The sequence below is a fragment of the Macrotis lagotis genome, chromosome 1 (genome assembly GCF_037893015.1).
Source record: "Macrotis lagotis isolate mMagLag1 chromosome 1, bilby.v1.9.chrom.fasta, whole genome shotgun sequence".
NCBI lineage: Eukaryota > Metazoa > Chordata > Mammalia > Peramelemorphia > Peramelidae > Macrotis > Macrotis lagotis.
Window position 1 is genome coordinate 542119772 of NC_133658.1, and position 27536 is coordinate 542147307.

General features: G+C 35.8%; 1 protein-coding gene across 7 annotated transcripts in view; it reads left to right on the forward strand.

Annotated features, from left to right (window-relative positions):
• Window positions 1-27536, forward strand: part of BCLAF3 (BCLAF1 and THRAP3 family member 3) — a 90003-nt gene that overhangs the window by 17404 nt on the left and 45063 nt on the right. For 6 of the 7 annotated variants that reach the window (XM_074214283.1, XM_074214282.1, XM_074214280.1 and 3 more), the window contains exons 3-5: window positions 15847-15921; window positions 18188-18760; window positions 19126-19788. In XM_074214283.1, coding sequence (XP_074070384.1) covers window positions 15847-15921; window positions 18188-18760; window positions 19126-19788 — 1311 coding nt within the window. Of the gene's footprint in view, window positions 1-14473; window positions 14625-15846; window positions 15922-18187; window positions 18761-19125; window positions 19789-27536 lie in introns of all 7 variants that reach the window. The other variant, XM_074214286.1, reaches the window with a different exon arrangement.

Consider the following 27536-nt stretch of genomic DNA (forward strand, 5'->3'; position numbering starts at 1 on the left):
TTATATGACTTCCATTTCAGCTGCATGTTAAAAAGAAAGTACCATTTAACAAAGTAAAAGTGACACAGCAATTTGTCTTCATTTTTTTGTGTAGTGGTGATCTGAAGAGGTGGGTATCATAGAATTTGGTGAGTTGTCATGGTAACCACCACAAATGTACAGGGAAAATATACATTCCAGCTACTATAGTAAATCAAGTGGTCATCAAACGCATCAAAACTATGTGAGAAGCTTTTTATTCTGTCATTATCCTCATAAGGTAGGATACAGACTGGTAATATAATTTTTAGTGATTTAATAGCTATTTCTTTAAAACAAGAAAATTGAAAATTTTTGAAGCAAAAATTTAAACCAAAGTAATGGTAATATTATAGGGATTAATTTTTTATAAATAAATTTTTTATAAATAAATACCCTTTTCCTCACAATTGCTATCATCAAAGGAAGAATGATCGTATTACTGTATTTCACTGATAACATAATTAATATTGTAAACCACCTTTTCATTTACAAAATAATTTCATTCCTCCTAAATTAAGCTTGGTAAAATACATGAATAAATTTAAGTGACAGTTCTTTGCCTTACATTAAAAACATACCTGCCATGTCAATTCAATAACCTAGGTGTTCCTTTTAAATTGATTTCTTTCCCCGTTCTACTCACTGGGAAAAAAACCCCTACCAGGATTCTTGATTCTGTTCCTTCTTTGTCTTTCTCTCACACTTTGCCTGCTGGACTCCAATTCTACCTGACAGAAATGATGAGTAGAAAATGGCAAGCCACATTGTTGCAGGAAAGCACCAATTTGCCTAACCCATTATAATAGAATATGAAGCTCTTAAGTTTCTAAATTGATTTTATTCCTCCTTTGTTTCCTCTCTGACTTGCATGCTCCATACTGGTTGTAACAAAGTTATAGTGGTTCCTTTTTGTAGTTGTTAGCCAGTTTTCCCTTTATTCTTATCATTCCCTTTAACCACTACCTTCATTTTTTTTTATTGTTGCCAATTTGGGGGAATGTTAAGTGAATGCAAATTAGTTTTAGTATTGGTTTAAGTAAGTTATAAATCATCTTTTTTTTGTTTTTGGAAGAATGCTCTTCAGTTCTCAACTCCCAAGATCCTATTTTGTTGTATATTCAGCATATATGCATAGATTGATTCTCTGCTGCTTGTGCTCATTGGTCTAACAGTTTACACCAAGAAAACCCAGGTGCTCCATCAGCCAGCCATACCATCTATATGTGGAACCATTGACTACAGCAAATGGAGAAGTTCTGAGTACTGTGGATAAGTTTACTTGTCTTAGCTGTGTCCTTTCCAGGGAGGTACACATTGATAATGAGGTTGACACATACCTAGCCAGAGCTAGCTCAGTATTTGGGAGACTCCAAAAGAAAGTGAGGGAGAGAAGAAGTATTAGACTGACTACCAAACTGAAGGTCTACAGAGCTATTGCACTAACCTCATTGATGAATGCCCATGAAATCTGGACAGTCTACCAGTGCCATACCAACAAATTGAATTGTTTCCATTTAAATTTTCTTAGGAAGATTGTGGAGGTCTCCTGGCAAGAAAAGATAGCAAACACTGTGATCCTTTTTTGAGTTAAACTGCCTAGCACTCCAACAGTACTAGAAGAGACAGTGCAACTACGATGGGCTGGACATGTTAGAATGACAGATATACGCTTGCCCAAAAACTATTTTATTGAGGGCAAGTGCTCACAAGGGGGTCAGAAGAAGCTATATTGAGACAACCTGAAGGTCTCATTGAAGAACTTTAGGATTGATTGTACAGCATGGGAGACACTGGTACAGGACTGCTGCTTGTCGAACTCTCATCAATGAGGGTGCTGCTACACTCTGTGAGGAAGGTAGACTTGAAGCAGCTCAAATGTGACATAAGTATGTTTAGAGTACTTGCCCCAGGTGGTCATATGGGCTATTTTATAACTGACCTGTGGTAGAACATTCTGAGCTTATATTGGGTTGATTAGCTACGGTCGGACATACTGTAATTTGTCTCAGAGAAAGTAATGTCATTTTGGCCTTCATAAGGAAGGACAAGAACCAATCATGATTCTAAAGGAAGATAACCTTGTGGGGACAGGTCAGATCTGATGTTAGTACTATGTTTTCTATAAAGACTCCAAGATTAGTCTTTGCCTGCACTTTTTCAGAGTTGGTAACATGTGACCTCAATTGAGTCTCCAGCAGGTCTTCTCTGTAGCTTTCTTATTAAGAACTGTTGGGGGTCGGCTAGGTGGCATAGTGGGGGCGGCTAGATGGCGTAGTGGATAAAGCCACCAGCCTTGGAGTCAGCAGTACCTGGGTTCAAATCTGGCCTCAGACACTTAATAATTACCTAGCTGTGTGGCCTTGGGCAAGCCACTTAACCTCATTTGCCTTGCAAAAATATAAAAAACAAAACAAAAACAAGAACTGTTGGTCTGATTTAATTTTTGTTTTATTGTTTTTTGAATTTTACATTTTTTTTCCGCAATCTTGCTTCTCCCCCCCACATAGAATGCAGTCTGATAGTCCTTTTTCTTTCTTTTTTTTTTTTTTTTTTTTTTTTTGGCAAGGAAATGGGGCTAAGTGGCTTGCCCAAGACCACATAGCTAAGTAATTATTAAGTGGTGTCTAAGGCTGGATTTGAACTCAGGAACTCCTGACTGCAGGGCTGGTTCTCTATCCACTGGGCCAACCTAGCTGCCCCTGTAGTCTGTAGTCTTTACATTGTTTCCATGCTATGATCAAAATTGAATGTGTTGAGAGAGAAATCATATCATATCTTAAGGAAAAAATAAAAGATAACAAAATTACATTATAAGATAACACTTTTTAAAAAAGACCTTTGGTCTTTGTTTAAACTCCATAATTTATTTGGATATAGATGGTATTCCCCATTGCAGATAACCTAAAATTGTCCCTGGGTGTTGCATTGATGGAATGAGCAAGTCCACCCCCATGTTGCTATTAGGGTGTACAGTGTTGTTCTGGTTATGCTCATCTCATTCAGCATTAGTTCATGCAAATACTTCTGGACTTCTCTGAAAACTTATCTTTCCTGATTTCGTAGAGCAATACTGTTCCATAAACATACGTATACCACAATTTGTTCAGCCGTTCCCCAGTTGATGTACATTCACTCAATTTCTGGTTCTGAGCCATCACAAACAGGGCTGCTTATGAATATTTTTGTACAAATGATGTTTTTACCCTTTTTCATGATCTCTTCAGAGTATAGACCCAGTATTGGTATTGCTGGATCAAAGGCTATGCACATTTTTATTGCCCTTTGGGTGTAATTCCAAATTGCTCTCCAGAACGCTTGGATGAGTTCACAGCTCTACCAACAATGTATTGGTGTCCCAGATATTTCCCACATCCCTTCCAACATTAAACATTGCCCTTTCTAATCATATTGGTCAGTCTGAGAGGTGTGAGGTGGTACCTCAGAGATGCTTTAATTTGCATTTCTCTAATCAGTGATGATTTAGAGCAATTTTTTTTCATATGGACTGGATAGCTTTGATTTCCTCATCTGTAAATTGCCTTTGCATGCCCTTTGACCATTTGACAATTAGGGAATGATTTGTTTTTTTATAAATATGACTCCGTTCTCTATATTTTTGTCAGAAATACTAGTTGTAAAAATTGTTTTCCAATTTACTACCTTTCTTTTGATCTTGGTTACAGCGGTTTTGTTTGTGCAAAAGCTTTTTAATTTAATGTAATCGAAATTCTCGTTTGTTTTTAATGATCTCCATCTCTTCCTTGGTCATAAACTGCTTCCCTTTCCTTAGATCTGAGAGTTAAACTATTCCTTGATCTCCTAGTTTACTTGTAATATTGTCTTTTATATTTAAATCCTGTACCCATTTTGATCTTATCTTGGTATAGGGTGTGAGATGTTGGTCTAATCCAAGTTTCTGCCATATTAACTTCCAATTTTCCCAACAGTTTTTATTGAAGAGTGAGTTTTTATGCCAGAAGCTGAACTCTTTGGGTTTATCAAAAAGATTACTTTAGTCGTTTCCTGCTATCTCTTTTGCACATAGTTTACTCCATTCATCCACCACTCTATTTCTTAGCTAATACCAGACAGTTTTTAATTTTAGTGTTTTTTTTTGGCGAGGTAATGGCATTAAGTGGTTTGCCCAAGGCCACACAGCTAGCTAATTATTAAGTGTCTGAGACCAGATTTGAGCTCTCTATCCACTCCACCACCTAGCCACCCCAATACCAGACAGTTTTGATGACCGATGCTTTATAATAAAATCTTAGATCTGGTAGGGCTAAGCCACCTTTTTTTTTTGACTTAAAGATTTTATTTAGTTTTACAATTTTTCCCCTAATTTACCCCACCCCCCCAGAAGGCAATTTGTCAATCTTTACATTGTTTCCATGGTATACATTGTTCCAAATTGAATGTGATGAGAGAGAAATCATATCCTTAAGGAAGAAACAAAGTATAAGAGATAGCAAGATCAGACAATAAGATATCAGTTTTTTTCCCCTAAATTAAGGGTAATAGTCCTTGGTCTTGGTTCAAACTCCACAGTTCTTTCTGTGGGTACAGATGGCATTCTCCATCTCAGACAGCCCTAAATTGTCCCTGATTGTTGCTCTGATGGAATGAGTCCATCAAGGTTGATCATCACCCCCATGTTGCTGTTAGGCTGTACAGTGTTTTTCTGGTTCTGCTCATCTCACTCAGCATCAGTTTATGCAGATCCCTCCAGGCTTCCTGAATTCCCATCCTTCCTGGTTTCTTTTTTCTTTTTCTTTTTTTAGGTTTTTGCAAAGCAAACTGGGTTAAGTGGCTTGCCCAAGGTAATTATTAAGTGTATGAGACCAGATTTGAACCCAGGTACTCCTGACTCACTCCAGGGCTGGTGCTTTATCCACTATGCCACCTAGCTGCCCCCCTTCCTGGTTTCTAATAGAACAATAGTGTTCCATGACATACATATACCACAGTTTGCTAAGCCATTACGCAATTGAAGGACATTTACTTGATTTCGAATTCTTCGCCACCACAAATAAGGCTCCTGTGAATATTTTTGTGCAAGTGATGGTTTTACCCCTTTTCTCTCTCTCTTCAGGGTATAGACCCAGTAGTGTTGTTCCTGGATTAAAGGATATGCACATTTTTGTTGTCCTTTGGATGTTCTTTTAAACCCCCTTCTTTTGCAATTTTTTCATTAAATCCCTGGAAATTCTTGACTTTTTATTTCTCCATATAAATTAGTTTTTTCTAACTCATTAAAGTGATTCTTTGGAATTTTAATTGGTAGGGCACTAAATAGGGAGTTTAATATATGTAGAATTGTTATTTTTATTATATTAGCTTGGCCTATCCATGAGTAGTTGATATTTGCTCAGTTATTTAAATCTGATTTTATTTGTGCGAGAAGTGTGTTTTCATCAAGTTGTTTTCATAGAGTTTCTGAGTCTGCCTTGGCAGGTTAGGCTCCCAGGTAATTTATTTTGCCTGAAGTTTCTTTGTTTTTTTAGGCAATGGGGTTAAGTGGCCTGCCCAAGGCCACACAGCTAGGTAATGATTAAGTGTCTTGAGGATTTGAATGTGGGTACTCCTGACTCCAGGGTCCAGGCTCTATCCACTGCACCACCTAGCCGCCCCCTGAAGTTTCTTTGAATGGAATTTCTCTTTCTAGCTCTTGATGCTCTATCTTGCCAGTAATATATAGAAATGCTGAGAATTTATGAGGGTTCATTTGATATCCTGCAACTTTGTTAAATTTGCTAATTGTTTCTAGTAATTTTCTATATGATTTTTTTTAGGATTCTTGAGAGATAGCATCATGTCATCTACAAAGAGTTAGAGTTTTGTCTCTTCCCTATTCTAATTCCTTCGGTTTCTTTTTCTTATTGCTGAAGCTAACATTTCTAACACAGTATTGCAATATTAGTGGTGATAATGGATTTGGTATCCTTGTTTCACCCCCTGATATTATTGGGAATGACTCTGGCTTCCCCACTGCATTTAATGCTTGTTGATAGTTTCAAATCAATTCTATAGTGGTTTTTAGGTTTTTGCAAGGCAAATGGGGTTAAGTGGCTTGCCCAAGGCCACACAGCTAGATAATTATTAAGTGTCTGAGACCGGATTTGAACTCAGGTACTCCTGACTCCAGGGCTGGGGCTTTATCCACTATGCCACCTAGCCGCCCCTTATTCTATAGTGTTTTTAGTAGGAATGGGTGCTCTATATTGTCAAGTACTTTTTCAGCATCTTTTGATATAATAATCATGATTTCTGGTAGATTTGTTATTGATGTAGTTAATTAAACTAACAGTTTTCCTAACCAACCCTGAATTCCTGGCATAAATCCTGCTTGGTCATAGGGTATTGTCCTAGTGATAACTTGTGGTAATCGCTTTGCTAAGATTATATTTAAGATTTTTGCATCTATATTCATTAGGAATATAGGTCTATACTTTTCTCTGATTTAATGTAATTTTATTATTTTTATCTCAAATATTTAAGAAATGAATATTTTCCTACCTTTACAAGTGATAGAAGTGTTAGTTCTACTAAGGGTTTTTTTTATTTCTGTGGGTAGGAAGGGCATAGGGATTATTATTTATTGGGGGGGACTGGAAAACCAATAATAGTCTGTTGGTGTACTTTTGGTCATAGGTCTTTTTATTTTTCATTACAAGATCTGAAGAATTACTGTGAAGAAACACTAAATTTTATTATGAATCAAAGAAAATAGGAAAAAAAACTATAAGACAAGTTTAAGAAAGTTTTATATGTATGCTTAGTCAATTACTTCTAGGTGCTTTGAACCAGAGGAAATACTAATAATACTTCATGAGACTCTGGGAGTAAGGCCAGAGAGGTCAGGAAGTTAAAATATCAAATTTAGATGTGGATTTTTATATTTAAAAAATAGAATTGTAGGAAATTTCAAATCTCTTGTAAATAGCATACTTTACCTTACAAATAATTAACCTGATTTTAAATACATTTCCCATGTAACTTTTTCAAAGCTGTCTGGCTTGTGATTCCTTCTGAATTTACTTTTGTGGATCAAAATACTGCTTGACTTCCCTTCCTTTTCTCCTGTCATTAAAAGTAAACCCTTAGGAGACAGGTGAAATCAAGGAAAACAACCCCCCCCCCCCCATGCCGTCTTATAGGAGTAGGAAACCTTAAAAAAAAAAACCTATAGAGAGTGAGTTTTGCCCATTAGGATTTTGAGAGACTCTTACAAGGTTGGCCTAATAGCCTGGTGTGTGGGGGAGTCTGAAGATGTTGTAATCCCTCTCAGGAAACTTCAGCTAGTTATTCTATTTAGATGCTAGATTTCCTCCTTCCCTGCCCAGGATGCTCCATAATGGACATTCCTTTTTGAAAAAACAGATGGTAGTAGATCAGTAAAAGGGACTAAATAATCAAAATTAGAATATTAACCATTAGTAATCATTGATAAAATGGAATTTTTTTAAGGAATAATAATGGAATTACTATTGTTGGTACCATGTGGAAATAAGTTTGGATTTCATAGTGCGATTAATGAAATATTTTGGGAAAGTTTTCTCTATAGTTTTTTTTTTTATTTACTTAGACTACGTAAAATATGTAAAAAAATCAATAATGTATGCATCTTGAATAATTCATTTACCCTATTTTTTAAAAATTCTTTAATATTCTCATTTTGTACAAATAATTTTTTATACATTAATAAAATATTCGTGTTTAAGAGTAAAGAAAGTTATCCCCTCCCCTCAGAAAATATAGACTCACTTGAGCGATAAAGTAAAGGGGAGAGAAAAAGATTAAGATTAATAATTGTAGGTATGGCCAGGTGGTGCAGTGGACAGAGCACCAGCCCTGGAGCCAGGAGCACCCAAGCCCATATCCTGCCCCGTACACCTAACAATCTTCCAGCTGTGTGACATGCAAGCCACCCCAACCCCACTGCCATGCAAAAAACCAAAAAAAAGAGACCTAAAGTAAAATAGTGATAATAGTAGGGTAGCTGGGTGGTAGACAGAGCACTGGCCCTTGAGCAGGAGCATCCGGGTCCAAATTCAGCCTCAGACACCCAACTATCCCCCTGCTATGCGGCCCCAGGCAGGCCACCCAGTCCCATTTGCTCTGTACCACCAAATAATAATAAAAAAATTTGCTTCAGTCTGTGTTCCAACACCACCAGCTCTGTCATGGGTGGATCACATTCTTTATGATAAGTCCATCACAAAAGTTACTTCCATGTTTTTCCACCCTTGCCATTACTGATCGGAACTCCCTCCTTTTGTATTTCTCCACTACCATGTGCAATATTTTCTCTCTCCTTTTACTCTGACTCTGCTGTAGGGTAGTTGAGTGGCGCAGCAGACAGATCCCTGGCCCTGGGGCCAAGAGGTCCTGAGCCCCCATACCATCCCTTAGGCCCAGCATCCACTTGGCCCTATGGTCCTGGAAAGGCCATCCAATCCCAGCCCCTTGCAAGAACTAAAAAAGAAGAAGTGTTATATCTGACCACTCTCCCCTCATGGTCCATCCTCTCCTCCACTCACGTCACCCCCCCCCTTCCCCCTGTCCCCCTTCTCTTCTTACTCCACATGTCTATACCCCTTTGAATATATATGCTGTTTCCTCTCCTAGCCACCTCTGATGAGAGCAAAGATTCCCTCATTGCCTCTTGCCTTCCCCCCTTCCATATTGCAATAGCTCATTGTAACAAAAATCTTATTATATGTAATATCTTGGCCTATTCCCCCTCTCCTTTTTCTTTCTCCCATTACATTTCCCTTTTTTCTGTTGACTATTTTTACATCATATTTTATCTTCAAATTCAGCTTTCTCCTGTGCTTCATCTATAAAAGCTCCCTCTGCCTGCTCTGTTAATTGAGAAGGTTCATATGAATATTATCAGTATCATTTTTCTATGTAGGAATACATGTAGTTCATCATCATTACGTCCCTCATATTTTCCCCTTCTCCTGCAATCTCTATGCTTCACCTGAGTCCTGTATTTTGAAGATCAAACCTTCTGTCCAGTTCTGTCCATTCCGACAGGAACATTTGAAATTCCTCTGGTTTATTGAAAGTCCATCTTTTTTCCCTGGAAGAGGACATCATTCAGTGTTGCTGGGTAGTTGATTCACGGTCACATTCCAAACTCTTGTGCCTTCCGGTATATTATATTCCAAGCCCTCTGAGCTTTTAATGTAGGTGCTGCTAAGTCCTGTGTGATCCTGACTGCAGCTCCATGATATTTGAATTGTGTCCTTCTGGCTGCTTGTAATATTTTCTTTTTGACTTGGGAGTTCTGGAACTTGGCTATAATATTCCTAGGGGTTGTTTTTTGGGATCTCTTTCTGGCGCAGGATGGGTGGATGATCTCCATTTCTATTTTGCCCTCTGCTTCTAGGATATCAGGGCAATTTTCCTGTAGTAATTCTTTGAAAATGATGTCAAGGCTTTTTTTCTGATCATGACTTTCAGGTATTCCAATAATTTTTAAATTATCTTTCCTAAATCTGTTTTCCATGTCATTTGTTTTTTCAATGAGATGTTTCACATTTTCTTCTAATTTTTCATTCTTTTGAAAAGGTTTTGAAGTTTTGAGTCCTGATTTTTAGTAAATTCATCAATCTCCCTGAGTTCTATTTTTTTTTTTAAGGCTTTTGGAAGGCAAATGGGGTTAAGTATCTTGCCCAAGGCCACACAGCTAGGTAATTATTAAGTGTCTGAGGCTGGGTTTGAACCCAGGTACTCCTGACTCCAGGGCCAATGCTTTATCTGCTGTGCCACCTAGTTGCCCCTATAAAGTGGATTTTAAACAAAATTTATTGATGAACTTTTGACAGAAAAATGAAGAGAAATACTCTTAATTACTCTTTATAAGCACATTTCATTGTTTTACATTTATATCTTAATTTATTTTAGGGGTTTTTGTTTTGGTTTTGCAAGGCAAATGGAGTTAAGTGGCTTGCCCAAGGCCACACAGCTAGGAAATTATTAAGTGTCTGAGACCAGATTTGAACCCCCAGGTACTCCTGACTCCAGGGCCTGTGCTTTATCTACTACACCACCTAGCTGCCCCTATCTTAGTTATTTATAGAAAAAAGAGACCCCCTGCACACCTGCACGCCTCCCAATATATATATAATAGTCTATTCTTGTAGTCCTCTCTGTTTTTCAGTCCTGGGAGAAGGAATGGTGTAATTAGCTCTTCTCCAAGACAGTGATTTCATTTCTACTTTTTTTCTCTTCATCAATTTATATATTTAGGGCTGAAATGTACTTCCCTCTCCTTCAAATGTATATATGTATGTGTGTGTATATACACACACACACATATAAAATTGGTGACTTCTGGTTGTTGCACATTGATTTCTAGAAATTTACAGCCCTCCTAACCATTGCTTTTTCCTTTGGTTTTTTTTTGTTTTTGGCTGTGTAATGGTCATGAAGAAGAACCTGAGAGTTGATTTAACATGTCTTTATTTCTCTTAATATATATTATGTTTGTGTGTGTGTGTGTGTGTGTGTGTGTGTGTGTGTGTATACATTTTTTTTAGGTTTTTTTTGCAAGGCAAATGGGGTTCAGTGGCTTGCCCAAGGCCACACAGCTAAGTAATTATTAAGTGTCTGAGACCGGATTTGAACCCAGGTACTCCTGACTCCAAGGCTGGTGCTTTATCCACTACGCCACCTAGCCGCCCCAACAAATAATAATTTTTAAGAGAAATAAATAGCCTACCCGATAAATACATTGGAAAAAGTCCAAAAATATGCAGTGTGTTTATGCCTTAGATGTCTTTCATTCAAGTCAGAATTCATCTTTAATTCACTTTTCAACATTTGCATCGTTGTAGGTTTCTATGTTTTCATGACTGCTTACTTCATGTCGTATCACTTCATGTAGATCTTTCCCTGCTTCTCTGTTTAGTCTCTGTATTCATCATGTATATTACTGTACATTACTCTTTATGTTTATGTTTCACAGTTTTAGTCATTCCTAATCAATAGATAACTACTTTATTTCCAATTCTTTGCTATCCCAGAAAGTTCTATTCTAAGATATTTTGGCAAACTTATTCTTTTAGCTTCCTTGGGGCATAAGCCATAATATGCATTCTCTGATTCAGAGGTTATGGGCATTTTTAGTTTAATCATTTTAGTTGGATCCCACTCTTTTGACCCCATTTCAAGATTTTCAAGATACTGGGGGCCTGGCTTGCCATTTCCTTCTCCAGCTTGTTTTTACAAATGAGGAAACTGAGTCATATAAAGTTAAATGACATATGCAGGATCACACAGCTGTTAAGTATCTGCAGCCATATTTGACCTCACAAGATATGTCTTCCTGATTTACAGTGCAGAACTCTATCGTCTATACCACTAATTTCCAGGACATCTTTGTCACTTTATTTATATAATTTCAAGTTGTTTTCTAAAATGGTTGCAGTGGTTTACAGAACCAGTAATGTAATAATATTCCTGTCTTCCCTCAACTCTTCTAGGATTGACTGTTTTCAACTTTTGGTAAGTTTTTCTTGGTCATAAACCTTTTATCTTTTGCTCTCTGGAATGTTTTCCTCTGCTAGCTTGTAGTTGTGGCTGCTAAATCTTAACTTTTGCTGTGTCTGCTGTTTGACTATGATGCATCTTGAATTTTTTTGGGGCGGATTTCTTTCAGGAGATGACCAATGTGTTCTAGCTGTTTTTGCCTTCTGGTTCTAAGAAATCTAGGTAATTTTATATTTTCTTGACATGTGTTAAACTCAGTTATTTTGTTCATAGCTTTTAGATCGTCTAGTAATTCTTTCCTTCTTGATTTTTCAGATGTGGTGTTTTTTACATGAGTTGTCATACCCTTACATTATTTGCATTTTTGGGATTTGTTTTGCCATTTCTTGTTTCATAGAATCATTAACTTCTATTTGGTACATTCTAATTTTCAAAAAGTCTGTTGCTTAAGTAAGACCAGTGTCTGAATTCTCTTGCCAATTCTTTCTTATATACTCTTCTTGTTTCTTTTTTCCTGTTATTTTCTCCAGTTCTATCATTCATAAATTCATTTTAGCTTGTTTTTTTACACTCTTCCTGTCTTAGGAATTCTGTTTCAGCCTGTCCCCAATTAATTTTTCTTTGAGGCTTTGCTTGTAGATAATTTGGAAGCCATTTTCTTTTAAGTTTATTTCTTGAACATGTGCATCACCATACTAACTTTTTTTATGGTGGTATTATATTTTTGTTTATGTAGTCTTACAATCTTCCTGATTTTGTGGTAAGATTAGTCGCAGTTGGGAAGGCAATGTCTGAGCCATCCTTGATCCTCTTGTGTAACCTATTGGGTTCTGCTACAACTTTCTCTAGGTCTGACAGGAATCTTCAAGACTTCAGTTTCAGAAGAGAGTGTGTTCCAGAAATCAGCTAAGTTTCTGTCTTACACTGTGTCTTGGCAACAAAGCTGTGGGCTTGTTTCTGGTTGGAGTTCTGTTCCACTTAGCCACTATTAGCCTGGCAGAAAGCTCTATGGATTTTGAAAATGACAAGAAGTATAGATTTTTTCCCCTTGGTTTGGGCTTTCTGTTGTCATTTTTCTGCCTTAGGTTTCTGATTAAGGGCTGGTTTTATGCCCCTGCTCTGTTGTCAGTGTCCAAGGCATACAGCTACTGCTTACTTTAGTAATTTTTTTTTTTAGGTTTTTGTAAGGCAAATGGTGTTAAGTGCCTTGCCCAAGGCCACAGATAGGTAATTAACAAGTGTCTGAGGCTAGATTTGAACTCAGGTACTCCAGACTTCAGGGCTGGTGCTCTATCCACTGCACCACCTAGCTGCCCCTTAGTAATTTTTCTATAACGTGACATATGTTATTCTAAAAATTGTTTCCATATGCAAAATTATTCTATTAAAACTCCATGACTTAGGGTGAAATGGGGTTATGGGAGCAACACTTAAAAATACTTGTGTTAGTGACTCATTAAAAAAAAGTTGGGAAGGGGGCAGCTAGGTGGTGCACTGGATAGAGCACCCGCCCTGGAGTCAGGAGTACCTGGGTTCAAATCCGACCTTAGACATTTAATAATTGCCTAGCCGTGTGGCCTTGGGCAAGTTACTTATCCCCATTGCCTAAAAATTAAAAAAGATGAGAAACAACAGTAGTAGTTTTTTTTTTAGGGTTTTTTTTTCAAGGCTATTAAGGGTCTGAGACTGGATTTGAACCCGGTACTACTGACTCCAGGGTGGGTGCTCTATCCACTGCTCCACCTAGCTGCCCCCTCAACAATAGTAGTTTAATAATTATTAAATGGTTTAAAAATATATGAATTCTACAATAAATAGTGTCTGCAAGCTAGGGCCATTGTTCAACTTATGCTTCAATTTTGGACTGACAAAGTCTAGGTTGCTTTAGGTGAGAGGTATAAGCCATGGGGGGTAGTGGGAGAGTTTGGAGCAGAAGGTGGGATGGGAGTAGACTTTATGGATATGGATCAGTTGCCTTTTGCCAGTTTTTGCTGCATTAGAAGGTAAACAATAAATATGTTACTTGGCTTTGAAAAAAGACTTGAAAGTTTCATTGTGGGTATAGTCATGGTAATGGTTGAAAATTGTTTTGTTTATTTAAGGCAGTGGGGTCAAGTGTGACTTGCCCAAGGTCACACAGCTAGGCAGTTAAGTCTCTGAGGCTGCATTTGAACTCAGGTACTCCTGACTCCAGGGCCTGTGCTTTATCCACTGTGCCAACTCACTGCTTCAATGGTTGCAAATTGTGATTTTCTGTGAAGTGATGTTACCCACCTTTGCAAGATACAATACATGGTGGGACAGCTAGGTGGCACAGTGGATGGAGCACCGACTCTGGAGTCAGGAGTACCTGAGTTCAAATGTGACCTCAGACACTTAATTACCTAGCTGTGTGACTTTGGGAAAGCCACTTAATTTATTGCCTTGCAAAAACCCAAAATATAACACATGGTTAATGAGGCAGCTGGTATGTGTGTGCATGCTTGCTTTGTTTTTTTTTCCAACTTTGTGCAATAGTAGTATTCAAGAATTTTTTTTTAAGGTTTTTACAAGGCAATGGGGTTAAGCAGTTTGCCCAAGGCCCCCACGGCTATGTAATTATTAAGTGTCTGAGGTCGGATTTGAACCCAGGTACTCCTGACTCCAAGGCCTATTCTCTATCCACTGCGCCACCTAGCCACCCCTAAGAATCTTTTTTGCAAGGTTTTGAGTTCTTTTTCCCCTTCCCTCCCTCCCCTCCCCCTCCCCTGACAGAAAGTAATCTAATATAGGCTTTTATTGCATTCAGTGTTTGTACTCAATTTGGCTGATACAATTTTTGTGTCTCCCTGATAAAATCATCTATGGAAATATAAAATTCATCTTATACTTAAATTGCTCCCTAACATATTAGTCATGTTAGAACAAATTTGCTTATAGCAGAACTGACTGTATTTCTCTGTGTTCATAGCAGTCTACATCTGGCATCTGATTTCCTTGCCCTGCATCACCACCTTTTGTTGAAGGCCCCTTCAGCTTGCATAGAATATATGATTGAGCAGTTGGAAATGATTGACAACTGTCTGTTGAAACCTGGTCTTGTTCCCTACACAGTCCCCTCAGTAAGATCTGAAACTTTTTAACTTGGTCAAAACATTCTTCACTGCCTGTTAATTGAAAGACTGATTTTCACCCTAAATTTCCTGACTTAAGTTGGTATTTTGGAATAGTTGTGAGGGATCAATTAACTGCTCCCTTTTAGGTTGGTCTTCAGCTTTCTTTTATAACTCATACCTGATCCTTTCCACAATTTTTGTTTTGTAATTTTGTTTGAGATCTGATATTGTGGCAGATACTCTTTCAGGGAGTGGAGGATGTACTCCTTTCTCAAGCACTATGTTATCTACAGTCTTACAGAGTTTTCTTTAATCTAGGCTTTGAAGTCTTCACAGGCAATAGAAGACTGATTTCTGAGATTACTCTAATTTATCAAATTGGAAATGGAGTTTTTTGGGAGGGAACTTGGATAAAGTTTTGGTTTTGTTGAAATATAATTTTTTTTTATAAATGACAAAGATAAAGAGAACATTATTGCTCTATTTCTAATTGGAAGTGCCTTGGTGAAAAATTTGGTTTTGGATTTTTGTTTTGGTTTTTTTTGTTATATTGAAATTGGTCAATCTAGGAAAAAGTAAAGGAAGGCTTTATACAGTAACTGGAATCCTAATTTACTGGTTTTGGAACTTAAAGTTTTGTATTTAAAATGAACTTTATTGTAATGAATCAAGTGCTATATAGATAGAGCATTATAATTTAGTTCTATAGCTTTGATTAATGTGACTTATTGTCCTGTTCCCCAAGAAAGTAAAAGTGAGGAAAAAGAATTGCTATTGTTATTCGTGAGTTGGACTAGATTAGGGATTTTTGACCTTGTTTGTATCATTGACCCCTTTTGTAGTCACATATGTAGTCTGCAGACTATACTACATTCTTTTCAATAATATTTTTAAATGCATGAAACAAAATAAGGGAAATGCATAGGATTACAAAGGAAACCAGTTATGCTAAAATAGAGGTAAAAGCACAATTCCAGGTTAATAACTTTTTATTTGAAAATGTCTTCTGACTTTGAAATTTTTTTTATACTGGAGACTTAATACCTTTATGTCCTTGGGGAAGTCACTTATCTGGCACTTTATTTTCCTTATGTATACAAAGAAGGCATTGGACTAGATGATCTGAGGTACTTTCTGCTGTACTTCGAAGTAGTTGTTTGCAGCTATCTTGCTTTACTAAATATAATCTATTGTTGTCTGTGGATCTTACTGATAATTTTTTTTGTAGTTTAAAAAGTGGATCTTGGTACACATGTCAAAAGATGACAAGATCACGGTCCAGATCACCTAGGTGGAAGCCGAGGTAAATGTTTACTTCCTTATGAAATTCAATGTTAGTTTAGTTATAATTGTGATGTATTATAAATTAAATAGTCTAGTATTTGTAAAATGCTGTTTGAATAAATGTACAGGTTATTATAATGGAATCTGATAATATTAATGAGTTACTTATCCACTTAAATCATTTCTGACCTGTGAGAGATGAAATTTAGGTGTGACAGACTTTTAGTATTGAATTACGAATGAAAAGTGTGCTATGAAGAAAAGTACAAAGGAAGAAAAATGTGACACGACTGACTTCTTTTAGTGAGTTGTTTAAGTTTGGAGTGTTTTTCTGCTTTCTTTTAAAAATACACACAAACCAAAAAACAGCAGATTTATTGGGAAATCTGAGATGGGAGGGAATGAAATGGGAGAGAATGAAAGAAACTTGCATTTGGAACCAAGGCCTTTGTTAAAATTCTGACTTCACTACCTAACCCACCTGTTTGAACTGGAATAAGTCATGCTTTAATTCTTATTCTCTGAAGGGACTAGTTGCTTTAATGAGGGAAGTAACAAATAAACAACTACATAGATAGAAAATAGATAGCGGTATCAATTTGGAGGTAATCTCAGAGGGTTATCTAGGAATGACCTTTTAGAAGGGAGGATTTGAACTGAGATTTGAGGGAAGTGTGAGATAGAGGAGAGGATTCTGTATGTTGGAGGCAGTCTGACTATTTTGTGAGAATAGCAGCAGGAAGATCAGTATTGCTGACTCCTTGAGCATGTGAAAGGGAGGTAAGACTGGAAAGACAGAAAGGAACCTGCTTCTGAAGAATTTTAAAAAGCAGCACAATGATTTTATATTTGATTTTGGCGATTATAGGGATGAAGTTTTTATCGAGGGGGCAAGGAAAGACCTGTGCTTTAGGAAGATCTTCAAAAACATTAAAATTAGTGGATTTTTGTAATATTATATTAAAGAGATTTCATAACTAAGTGAAAAGAGCACCATCATTATGGGCTATCTATTGGGAAGTAGAAATCAACTTTACTGAATGCTTCATATTAATTGATAGTGAGGTGGAAGAATCAAAAGGAAAGAAGCTGAGTTATGATTAAATTAATAACCACTTTTCTCCATATAGCATGTGGTATTAACATCTGTTATCAGTTAAAAGTTATTGTTTTGTAATTTAGTATCAGTTTCTCTCTGTGGTGAGAATAAATGAAAGGATGCATAGTAGTGTTAGACCTAGAAAAAACTTTAAGCAATCACTTTGTCTAGCACCTTCATTGTATAATTTAGAAATCGAACTCAGGGTGATTAAGTGATTATCCAGTAGTCACAACTAGTTGGTGTGAAAGCTGGAACATGATTGCAGTATTCTTTCCAGTGTGCCCTGCTACCTTTTCTGGGAGAATTTGTAGTGCTCACTAAATTAAATGTTAATTTTTAAAAATTTAATTTGAATTTTCTTCATTTAATAAAATAATTCTATCGCCAATATGGGAATGGAAGGAGAGACAAAAAAAAAATCCCTGTAGCAAATAGGCACAGTCAAGAAAAATATGTTTCCTCATTGACCATGTCCAAAAAATACATAAATTAGTCCTTCTGGAAAAAATGTTTAGCTTTCATTATAAAAGTATTCTGACAAATGATGCTGTCTAATCATCCACTCAGTGCAAGAGTCCTTCTTCATAGTTAATGGCATCCCTTATTCAATTCTTTTCTTGCCTGACCAAAGAAATATATGGATATTTAAGAAAAAATTTTTCAAATTACATGTAAAGGTAGTTTTCAACAATCATCTTTTTGCAGGCTTTTGTCCCCCCCACCCCATGATAGTAAACAGTCTCATATAGTTTGTATATTTACAATCGTATTTAACACATTTCAGCAGCTAGGTAGAGCAGTGAATAGAACACTGGCCCTGAAGTTAGGAGGATGAGACTAGAATCTGGACTTAGACACCTGATACTAACTGTGACACTGGGAAAATCACTTAACCTTGATTGCCTCATATTCAGGGTCATCTCCAATCATCCTCAGTCATATTGTCAAGGCATCACCTCCCTGTTGCCATGCATGGTCTTTTTCGAGAACGAAGGACAAATAACATCATTTCCATGTTAGCAAGAAAATGTAAATTCCAACTTTAAAAATTCTCACCTTTGTTTCTAGTAGCTTTAATTCACAGGTTAGATTTCAAATGTTTTTAAGAAGATTTAAAAATTAACACCTTGTTCTAATTCTCTCACAATAGAATCATCTTTTCTGTTTTTGTTTTTAAATACAGGTCTTTATCACCAGAATTTAGGAATCCTGAATACTATAGACAAAGATATTCCCATGGCACTTATGACTATGAATACAAGGGGTTCAGAAAGGATCCCAAAAGGACCATACCTTGGAGAATGGACAGTGAGAAATATGAACAAAATGATCCATGGATTTCTCATGGAAGTGTACACAGAATTTATGATCACAGGTCACCTTCCCCAAGTGAAAGGAGGAATTCTTTAGAAGATACTTACAGTTATAAGTCTCATCGAGGATATTCACCAGAAAGGAGCGATAGTAGTAGAAAACTTCATTATACTCCCAAATATTCAGATGTACCACCCTACAAAGAGCATGAATGGCATTATTCTTCACAAAAAGTACAAGAAAGGTGGTTGCCTGATGATGCCAGATTTACTGGAATTGGAAAAGAAGTGAAGCCTTTTCATAGATCAGCAGACTCTTTTAAATTTGAAGGAATGTGGTATGAAGATGACCTAAGGTACCAGAGGATACAGGAAGACAAATATGATCAGTCACCTCGTAGATGTCCTGAAGAACTTGTGACAAGGAGCTCTTTTCAGAAGAGGTACAGGACAACATTAATCCTGGGTAATGTAGTATAAAGCTTCCAGCGAAAAATAGCTCTTTACATTATAGTTGAAGAGAACCACCTTGAAAGGCTTTTGTCTAAAACATTTTTTTAAATTGTAATTTTGTTATGGGCTTTTGGGAGTTCTAAATATCTTTAAAGTAAATCATGTTGATGGCTAGAATTTTTTTTTAAAGGATATTGTTTTTCATTTAACTACTTGTGCCTCTCTGCACGGGCTTGTGGATTATAGGTTAACTTCTGCATTCTGCTTTTAAGGCCATTCTGTACAACAGTCTACACATATAAATTCTCATTTTATTCTCTCTTGAGCAAGTATAAACTGCTTTATGTCAACACAGGTATCCTGAGGATGGTGATTTCAGAGAATATGGACATACGTCAAAAAGAACTAAAGACATGGAAAGATATGAAAACAGGGAGCCATCCAGGAATCCTAAATGGAAGCCAGAACACTCTTTCCCATCTTACCAAGAGAAGAAAGGACAAAGGAGTGTTGAAACCCAAATGTATCGTTCTACAGAACGGGAGTACCTAGAGGATAATTCGTTAGCCAAGATATCTTATGGCTATCGACACAAACATTATAAGCATTCAGATGAGGAACAGTCCTTTTCCAATGGAAGAACACAAAAATATTCCAAGGAAGAAGATAAAAAATATAGTTCTCCAAAGGGTTCTCTAAGTAGAGAGTTAGATTATTTTACTAGTAGTGGAAGACTGAGAGAGACTGAGGAAGGGAAGGGTGATACTTTAAAATATCCTAAGAAGGCCTGTAGTACTTGTGCTAATCCTTATAAAAATGATATTGATATGAGACTCTTTAATAACAAACTGAGGGACAGAATAAAGAAAGAAGTTGATTTAAAAAAAGAGCAAGATTCTTCCAGTAGCCACTATGATACAAGTCATAGATGTTCAGATGGGAAATCTTCAGATGTCAATTTGAAGAAGAAATTGCTTACAGTTAAAGTGGATATGAAGAAGACAGTAGATAAGTACAGGTATTTACTTTTTTCCTCCTTTTCTTTGAGGTTGGCTAAAAAATTATGACTTGAATTTCGAAAATCTAGAAACATCAGAGTGGCAGAGCAGATCTTAGTTTTTCAAAAAGTCTGATAAAGACAATAGTGCTTGTTGATGGCAAATATATTGATAAAACACTGTTAATTTTGCTGTTACCTCAACTCACTTTGTTAGAATCTTTGTAATTACAGGTAAAGACGTTAAAGGAGTCATAGGATTCCTTTCTGAGTATTCAAGAAAAATAATATTAAATGTCTGTTACAATTATATCAAGTATCCATGAAAATATTTTTATAGAGTTATTGGGGAGGTAAGAGGGGAAGAATTAGGTTGAGATGGTGGATACTGGAGAGGGGGGAACATTTTGGTCATTCAGAGAAGTAAAGTAATTGTGCAATGGTCCAGAAAGTGTGAACATTGCCTTGAGTACCAAGAATAGGTTTCTTTCAGGGCTTAAGTGAGGCTAGATATGGTTCTCTGTCTCTCTCAAGTGTATGTGTACACACACAGACACCCACACCCACCCCACACACAACCCACACCCCCCCATCCACACACCCACACAACCCCACCCCCAAGAGGAAGGGGAAAAAAAGCATTTAAACTAAAAAGATTGTCCAGTGGGAGCAAGTGACCACAGAGGGAGGAAAAAAACCATAGTTATTCTATGTACCTCCTACTTGCTTCTTTTTAGTCAGAAAAACTAAATTAGATTTGCTTTGAGAGCTAGCCTTAAATCAAAAGAGATTTTAATTGAATTAAATATTAAGATTAACTACCCAAATAACGTTGACAAATTCTAGAAATGGATTTAGTCTTTGATTCACTTGATCCTATTTGAGCCATTAGGATTGGGATAACATATGGTCTAAATCACCCATCAGGAGACTGATACTTGAAATTTTTGAAATAGGAGAAAATCAACTCTGAGAACAGTTATTAGGGAGTGGAGGAGCCGTCCTTGTGGTGAATAAAAAGTCTTAGAATAGTTGGGCTAAAATACAGATCACTTTTAAAATGCTTTAATATTATCTTTGAAAACATTCAAAAGAGGGGCAGCTAGGTGACACAGTGGATAGAGCACCGGCCCTGGAGTCAGGAGTTACCTGAGTTCAAATTTGGCTTCAGACACTTAATAATTACCTAGCTGTGTGGCCTTGGGCAAGCCATTTAACCCCATTTGCCTTGCAAAAAAAAAAAACCTAAATGATAGTCCTTTTTACCTTTAAATGAACAAAAATAATAGAAGTGGAGTGCCTGGTTGAGAAGGGGAGAGTAGAAAAATGCTTTCTTTTTTTTTTTTCCAATGCTTGGCTGCTTGGTTGCCAGCTCTGTTCTATTTATGAATTTTATCTTTTAAAAAATACAATATGGTCAAAGTGTGTTTAAAGAATTCTTTTCTAGACAAATCTTTAATGGAGATGTCAATCATTTTTGATGTTTTTTCTGTCCTCTAAACTCTCCCCCGATTTTTATGTTATTTGTTTTTCTCATTAAAATATCCTCTTGCTAGACTACTATCTTATTTTTTTTAAGAATAAATTAAAGCTGACATGGGAAAAGTACTCTGAAATAGTTCCACGAATAAAGTTGTTGTCCTTCAGGACAACTTACTCTCTTTAGATCTAATGTTTATAAAAACTCAAGGAAATAACAGTAAAAAAAAGCAAACATAATAATCATTAAAGCTGGTCTGTTATTTTCATTTAATTTAATTTTACATATATATGTAGGCATGTGTGCCTCTATGTAAAATAACAATGTTATATTGAGGAGAAACAGCAGGCAGAGTAATCCAGGTTTAGACCCAAAGGGGCACCCTTTATGTCAATCTAAGAGATTTTGCGGTTTTTCTCTCAACTCAACCACCTAAGGAGTAACAGGTAGGGTAATCCATGCCAGCATCCCTTGTTGGCCCAACATTAACTTCTAGGAGATTGTAAACACTGTCATTTATTTTCCTTTCTCTACTACTTCTATGGCTAATGATTTTCTATCCTATTCCTCTTTCTTTTCCTACTATTGTTGGTCCGGTCACCTAGGAGCAATTTTCCCCCAATCCCAACCTCCCATTGTCTTATCTCCATTCATCTCAATTTATTCTACACAAATGCCTATGCAACCCATAACAAAATGAATAAATACACCTCATCTCACTTCTTTTCTCTTAGCTTTCTTCAGCTTTCTTCCTCTATAGTCATGTAACCACAAGTCATCAATTTCATTAAAATATCCTGAATTAATGTTCTCTTCCTCTCTGCCTCGTATTTCTATTTATTTTACATTTAGGCTGGGTGTATGTGTATGTATATATTGTTACACAAACAGCATTCCCCTGTTCAAAAGTAAGCTCCTTGAGAGCAGGGAATGTTTCATTCTTTATATTCCTAGCACAGTCTGAAACACTGCAGGTGATCCTTAAATCTATTGTATTAACTTATCTGCACAGACTGCCCAAAGCTGCCTTCTTATTAGGAAGTAAAAAACAATATGTTTTGTTTTGTTTTTTAGCTTTTTGTAAGGCAAATGGAGTTAAGTGGCTGCCCAACGCCACACAGCTAGGTAATTAAGTGTCTGAGGCCAGATTTGAACTCGGGCTCCTGACTCCAGGGCTGGTGCTCTATCCACAGCACCACCTAGCTGCCCCAGTAAGAAACAACATGAACTATATGGGTATTACTTTAAATTATATATCTAGTTTTTAATCTTTTCCAAGATCAGATTTTAGAGATGCAGTATGTATGAGAGTGTTTATTCTGTGTGGATGAAGTACACATTATGATTTGCAATCTGTCTACTCTGTTAGAAGATATTAATACTAATAGTAAAGGCAGATCTAAAATAAACATTCACACAAAAACCCATAAAGCTGCTAATTTAAAAATATATAATTAGTATTCAAACAAGAAAAACAAATGTCTCAAATATAGTCTAATATTTCTAATGTAAGCTTGCCAGTGACCACATCTCTACTCATTCCCATCCCCACCCCCGCCCCATTAGCTGAAGTTTTGTTTTCATCAATGCATCTTCTTGGATTTTAAATATAATTTGAATAAAAAGTAAGGAAAATATAATTATCTTGATAGTCACAGGATTTCTAGAATAAGTTTATTTGAATTTCATATTTTAAAAATGAATTTTTAGTATGTTGTAAAATGTCATTTTGGATCACAGTGTTCTTTAATTTTTTTAGAGGAGCAAAAAGGTTTGGTTATTTATAAGAAATTATTAGGATTTTACTTTTTCACAGGCTAGTTATTTTGTGTGGATGGAGAATGAGGTAATTTTTGGCTCCTTGACAAAGAGTTTAGCTTTTCTAAGAAACTACTAAATTGCTGTTTGAACTCTATTTCATATTGAAATGTTTTTAAAAGTTAAGATTGGTTGTGTTTTTTTTTCACTCTTTGATATAGAATAAATTCAGTAATAATGGATGATTTCTGATAGTCAATTTGGCTATTTAATGACACTGGGAAAAGCTTGAATTTTGAAGCATGTGGTCATAGATTTAGAGTTGGAGAAAAGACCTAGCAAATTAATTAAAAGGCATTTAATATTAATGCTTGTTGAATTGGTCAATTGAATTAAAACTGTCCACAGTTGCTGTGGGTGATAAATTTCTTTAAGAGAAGGCAGGATGACCATTTGTTGAATTTGGGAGTCTGGGGGTTATGGAGGATTCTTGTTAAGTTATTGTTGGGTTCTGAAATTCATTGATAATATTGGATAAGGAAATCCACCTGGACCCAAAGACTTTGTTCAAGATCACACAACTAGTAATGTCTAGAATTGGGATTATAATAAGATCCTCTTGAAAGAAATTTGTGCTTTTTTTTTTTTTGGAACCTAGGTTTGACACTTGACTGTCAGTAATTAGTTGTGTGACTTCAGACAGCTGACTTGATATCTCAGGATGCAGTTCCTCATCTGTAAAATAAGGGGATTGTTTAAACTGTTTTTTTTTTAAAGAAAGATTTATTTTGAATTTTACAATTTTCCCTGATCTCACTTCCCTCCCCCACCCCCCACAGAAGACAGTGTTAGTTTTTACATTGTTTCCATGGTATACATCTATCTTAAGTTGAATGTGATGAGAGAGAAATCATATCCTTAAGGAAGAAAAATAAAGTATAAGAGATGGCAAGATTACATAAGATATCAGGTGTTTTTTTTTTTTCCTGATTCAAAGGTCTTTGGTGTTCGTTCCAATGCCACAATTCTTTCTATGGATACAAATGGTATTCTCCGTTGCAGATAGCCCAAAATTCTCCTCGATTAAACTCTTATTTTCAATGAACAAATATTTTATTTCCTCACTTCTTTCCTCCGGAGGGAGGAGTGGGAACAAAGAAACAAAAATTCTTCTAACAAATATGTATCAAGGAAAAAGAAAAATTACTGCATTGACCATTTCAAAAAAATACTTGTATTATTCTTTACCTGTAGTACCTTACTTTTCTATCAGTAGTTGGGTGAGTATTTGTCATCACATCTCTCTAGAATTGTGATTGGTCATGTTTTGATCAGAGTTCTGAAGTCTTTCAGTATTTAGCATTTGTCTTTAGAATGCTGTTGCTATATAAATTAGTCTCCAAAATGTGCTCCTTTCACCCTGTATGAATTAATACTAGTCTTGCTAGGTTTCCCTGAAACTGTCTTTTTTCATGGACTAAATGATATTTGTTTTTGCAACTCCTTATTTTCCTGTGAAAGTCATGGCTAAATGTCTGATGGCTAGACAGGAAATGGCAAACTGAAACTTAGATTGAATTATAATAGCTGTGTGTTTTCACACAGTTCACTACACATGTTGATGTGTGGTCTTTTTCTCTTTATCCACAAATCTAGAGAAGAGACTGAGACTTGAGAAATAGAGAACTTGTAGAGGGAAAGGGAGTTAAGTTGTTAAGTTATAAAGTTAAATAAATTGTAAGTTTATAAAACCATGGGAGGTATCTTGCCAAGTAAGGTAAACTTAAAACTTCAGGGGAAGAGATTTTCCTTTTAAGTTCCCTGTTTCTTATCTTCTTTCCTTGTAGATCAAGCTAGATATTTAGAAATGTTTTGCAAAAGAAAATAAATTCTATAGATGAAGAAATTATTGTAGGAGTTTCCGATATTGAGTTGCACCCAAGCCTCAGGACCGACCTTGATATTATTGGGTTTTTCCCCCAAGACAGTGGGGTTAAGTGACTTGTCCTAGGTTACAGAGCTAGGCAGTTATTAAATGGCTGAGACCAGAATTGAATCCAGGTTGTTCCTAATTCCAGGGCCCATGCTCTATCCACTTCACCACCTAGCTGCTCCTGATACTATTTTTTAATAACAGTTATTATTTGAAAACCATCAAATAAACAAGAATTAATGGTCCAATATCTGTTATGAAATCTCTGCCTTTATCAAATAAGAAGTTCACGTTTAGTGCTTTTTACCAAGCAAAAGGACAAACCTATATAACTAATGATTCATAAGCAGACAGAAAATAGGCTTCTTTTCAAATTTCAAAACTTAAAATTTTTGAATTTTTTTGTGAGATATTTCAAAATGCTTTACTGCATACTGATGCCTGCTGATCTGATATTAAGCAGTGACCTAAAACCATGCCAGAATTTAAACATTCAAATAATTATTGTTCTCTTCAAAGTACTCACATCTACAACAGTATATTTAAATTTGTTCCAACATTGTTGCCATCACTATAACATCTTTAGAATGCCTCTTTTGGATTTCATTGCAGAGACTGTAGGGCATTGTTGTTAAGTTTCCTTTTGTGGCAAATTACAGGCCTTGGCAATGGGAAAACTAGAGTGGATTAAACTGATTCCATAACAATGAAGAATTAGTGGTGGTGTTTATATGTAATTTTTCACATTTTTTGGTAGTGTTTCATTTTTAATTAGTTAATAGATCTAATTTTTAATTTTACCACATAAGTAGTGATGCTTGTTTTCTTTTACTTAACTACATTTTTGGAATGATTGAGGGGAGACTGCCATCACCATATAGCTAACTTAAATCCCAATTTTCCTAGGACTATTAAATTTTTTTTTATTTTTAGTTTTTTTGCATGGCAATGGGGTTAAGTGGCTTGGCCAAGGCCACACAGCTAGGTAATTATTAAGTGTCTGAGGGCAGATTTGAACTCAGGTACTCCTGACTCCAGGGCCAGTGCTCTATCCACTGTGCCACCTAGCTGCCCCAGGACTATTCAATTTTAAGAAAATACAATATGCTTTCCAATGAGGTTTTGCAAAAGAAATAACCTTTGTTAACATATTCTTTTGATTCAGGAAATATAGTTGACATATATAACCAAGGCTTTGCTTGTTGCTTTATTTGATGTCATTCTGAGTCATATATACATAGGAAAACACAGGCAGATTTGTGAATACTAATAGTCACAATTTCCTGCTAAATATTTAACTCAGTAAATTTATTGAGATAATTTTTCCAGACTGAGTTAGTGTTTTGTGAATGAATGATTACATTGTGAAACCCAAGTCTTTGTAGTGATTATGAATATCTACCAGGTAGAATTTTTATAGTTGTCACCCAACTATTAGTACATTTTCCACCTGGTTCCTTTATAGCTTTTTAAATAAATGAACTAGCTTTTAGATAGAAGAAAACTTGTTAAAATTTGTTGAGTCATATTACTTAGGGAGTTGTGATCAGTAGATATTTTATGATAATCTTGGAGCTTCCAAAAATAATAGAATGCTCTTGCTTATTTTCAGAAACAATCAAATTAAATTTTTATGGAATTTATTTAGCTTAAATGACTATAATAGCCTCCCAGTTGCTAGAAAGGATTGTGTAAGTTTTTAAAGTGACTTTATATCAAAGAAATGACATTAGAAATGTTGTTGGCTTTAAATATAAAACTTATATAGTTGTATATTCCATGAAACAATGGATTTCTCAAACTCAACTTATCCAAAACTGGTTTCTTACCCCCATTTCACCTCCTTTACAATTTTTTTTTTAAAGACCTGCCATCTTTCTAGTCACCCAGGTTTCTTCCATTTCCCATCATTTCCCACATCCTGAGTTTCAAAGTCCTTCATAATCTGAGTTTCCAATAAAATCATCTTAGTGTTCCAGATTGATTGCACATTATACTCCTCTGATGTACTCTTAATAAATAGTCATATTTGCCTTTTTTGTCTGCTATGCCATCTCTTGAGTGTTTCCTTTCTCTCTCTTCTGATTTTTGGAGACCAAAGCTCATATCAAATGCCAGGTCCTAACTAAGTGAGGCTTTGCCTGACATTTCTCCCATTGTTAGTGCTCTGTCCTTCCCCACTCATTGCTTAGTATGTAATTGTATGTATTTTGTATTTACTGGTAAGTAATTTTTTAACTCTCAGTATTTTGCTAGATGCTTGAGCCTTGTGGCCTTAACACATCTAGCATATGGTAGGCGCTTTATAAAAAAATCTATTGAATTGGTTAATTACTTTCAAGATACAGTACAAAGTGATTGAAATTGAAGTAAAATATGAGAGCAGGAAACTCAACTAAAATTTGTAGTTTAAATATCTTAATTTACTGTGATTTTTCATTTGAAAATAAAACTAATTTAATGAAATGTTTATAGGTATAAAGTATTGGTAGTGTTGGGTTTTTCAAACTTTATTCCAAAATTATTCATTTTTACAACCACATGTAATTCTAATTTTTAATGATCATTTTTTGCAAAGTTTTGAGTTTTACATTTTTC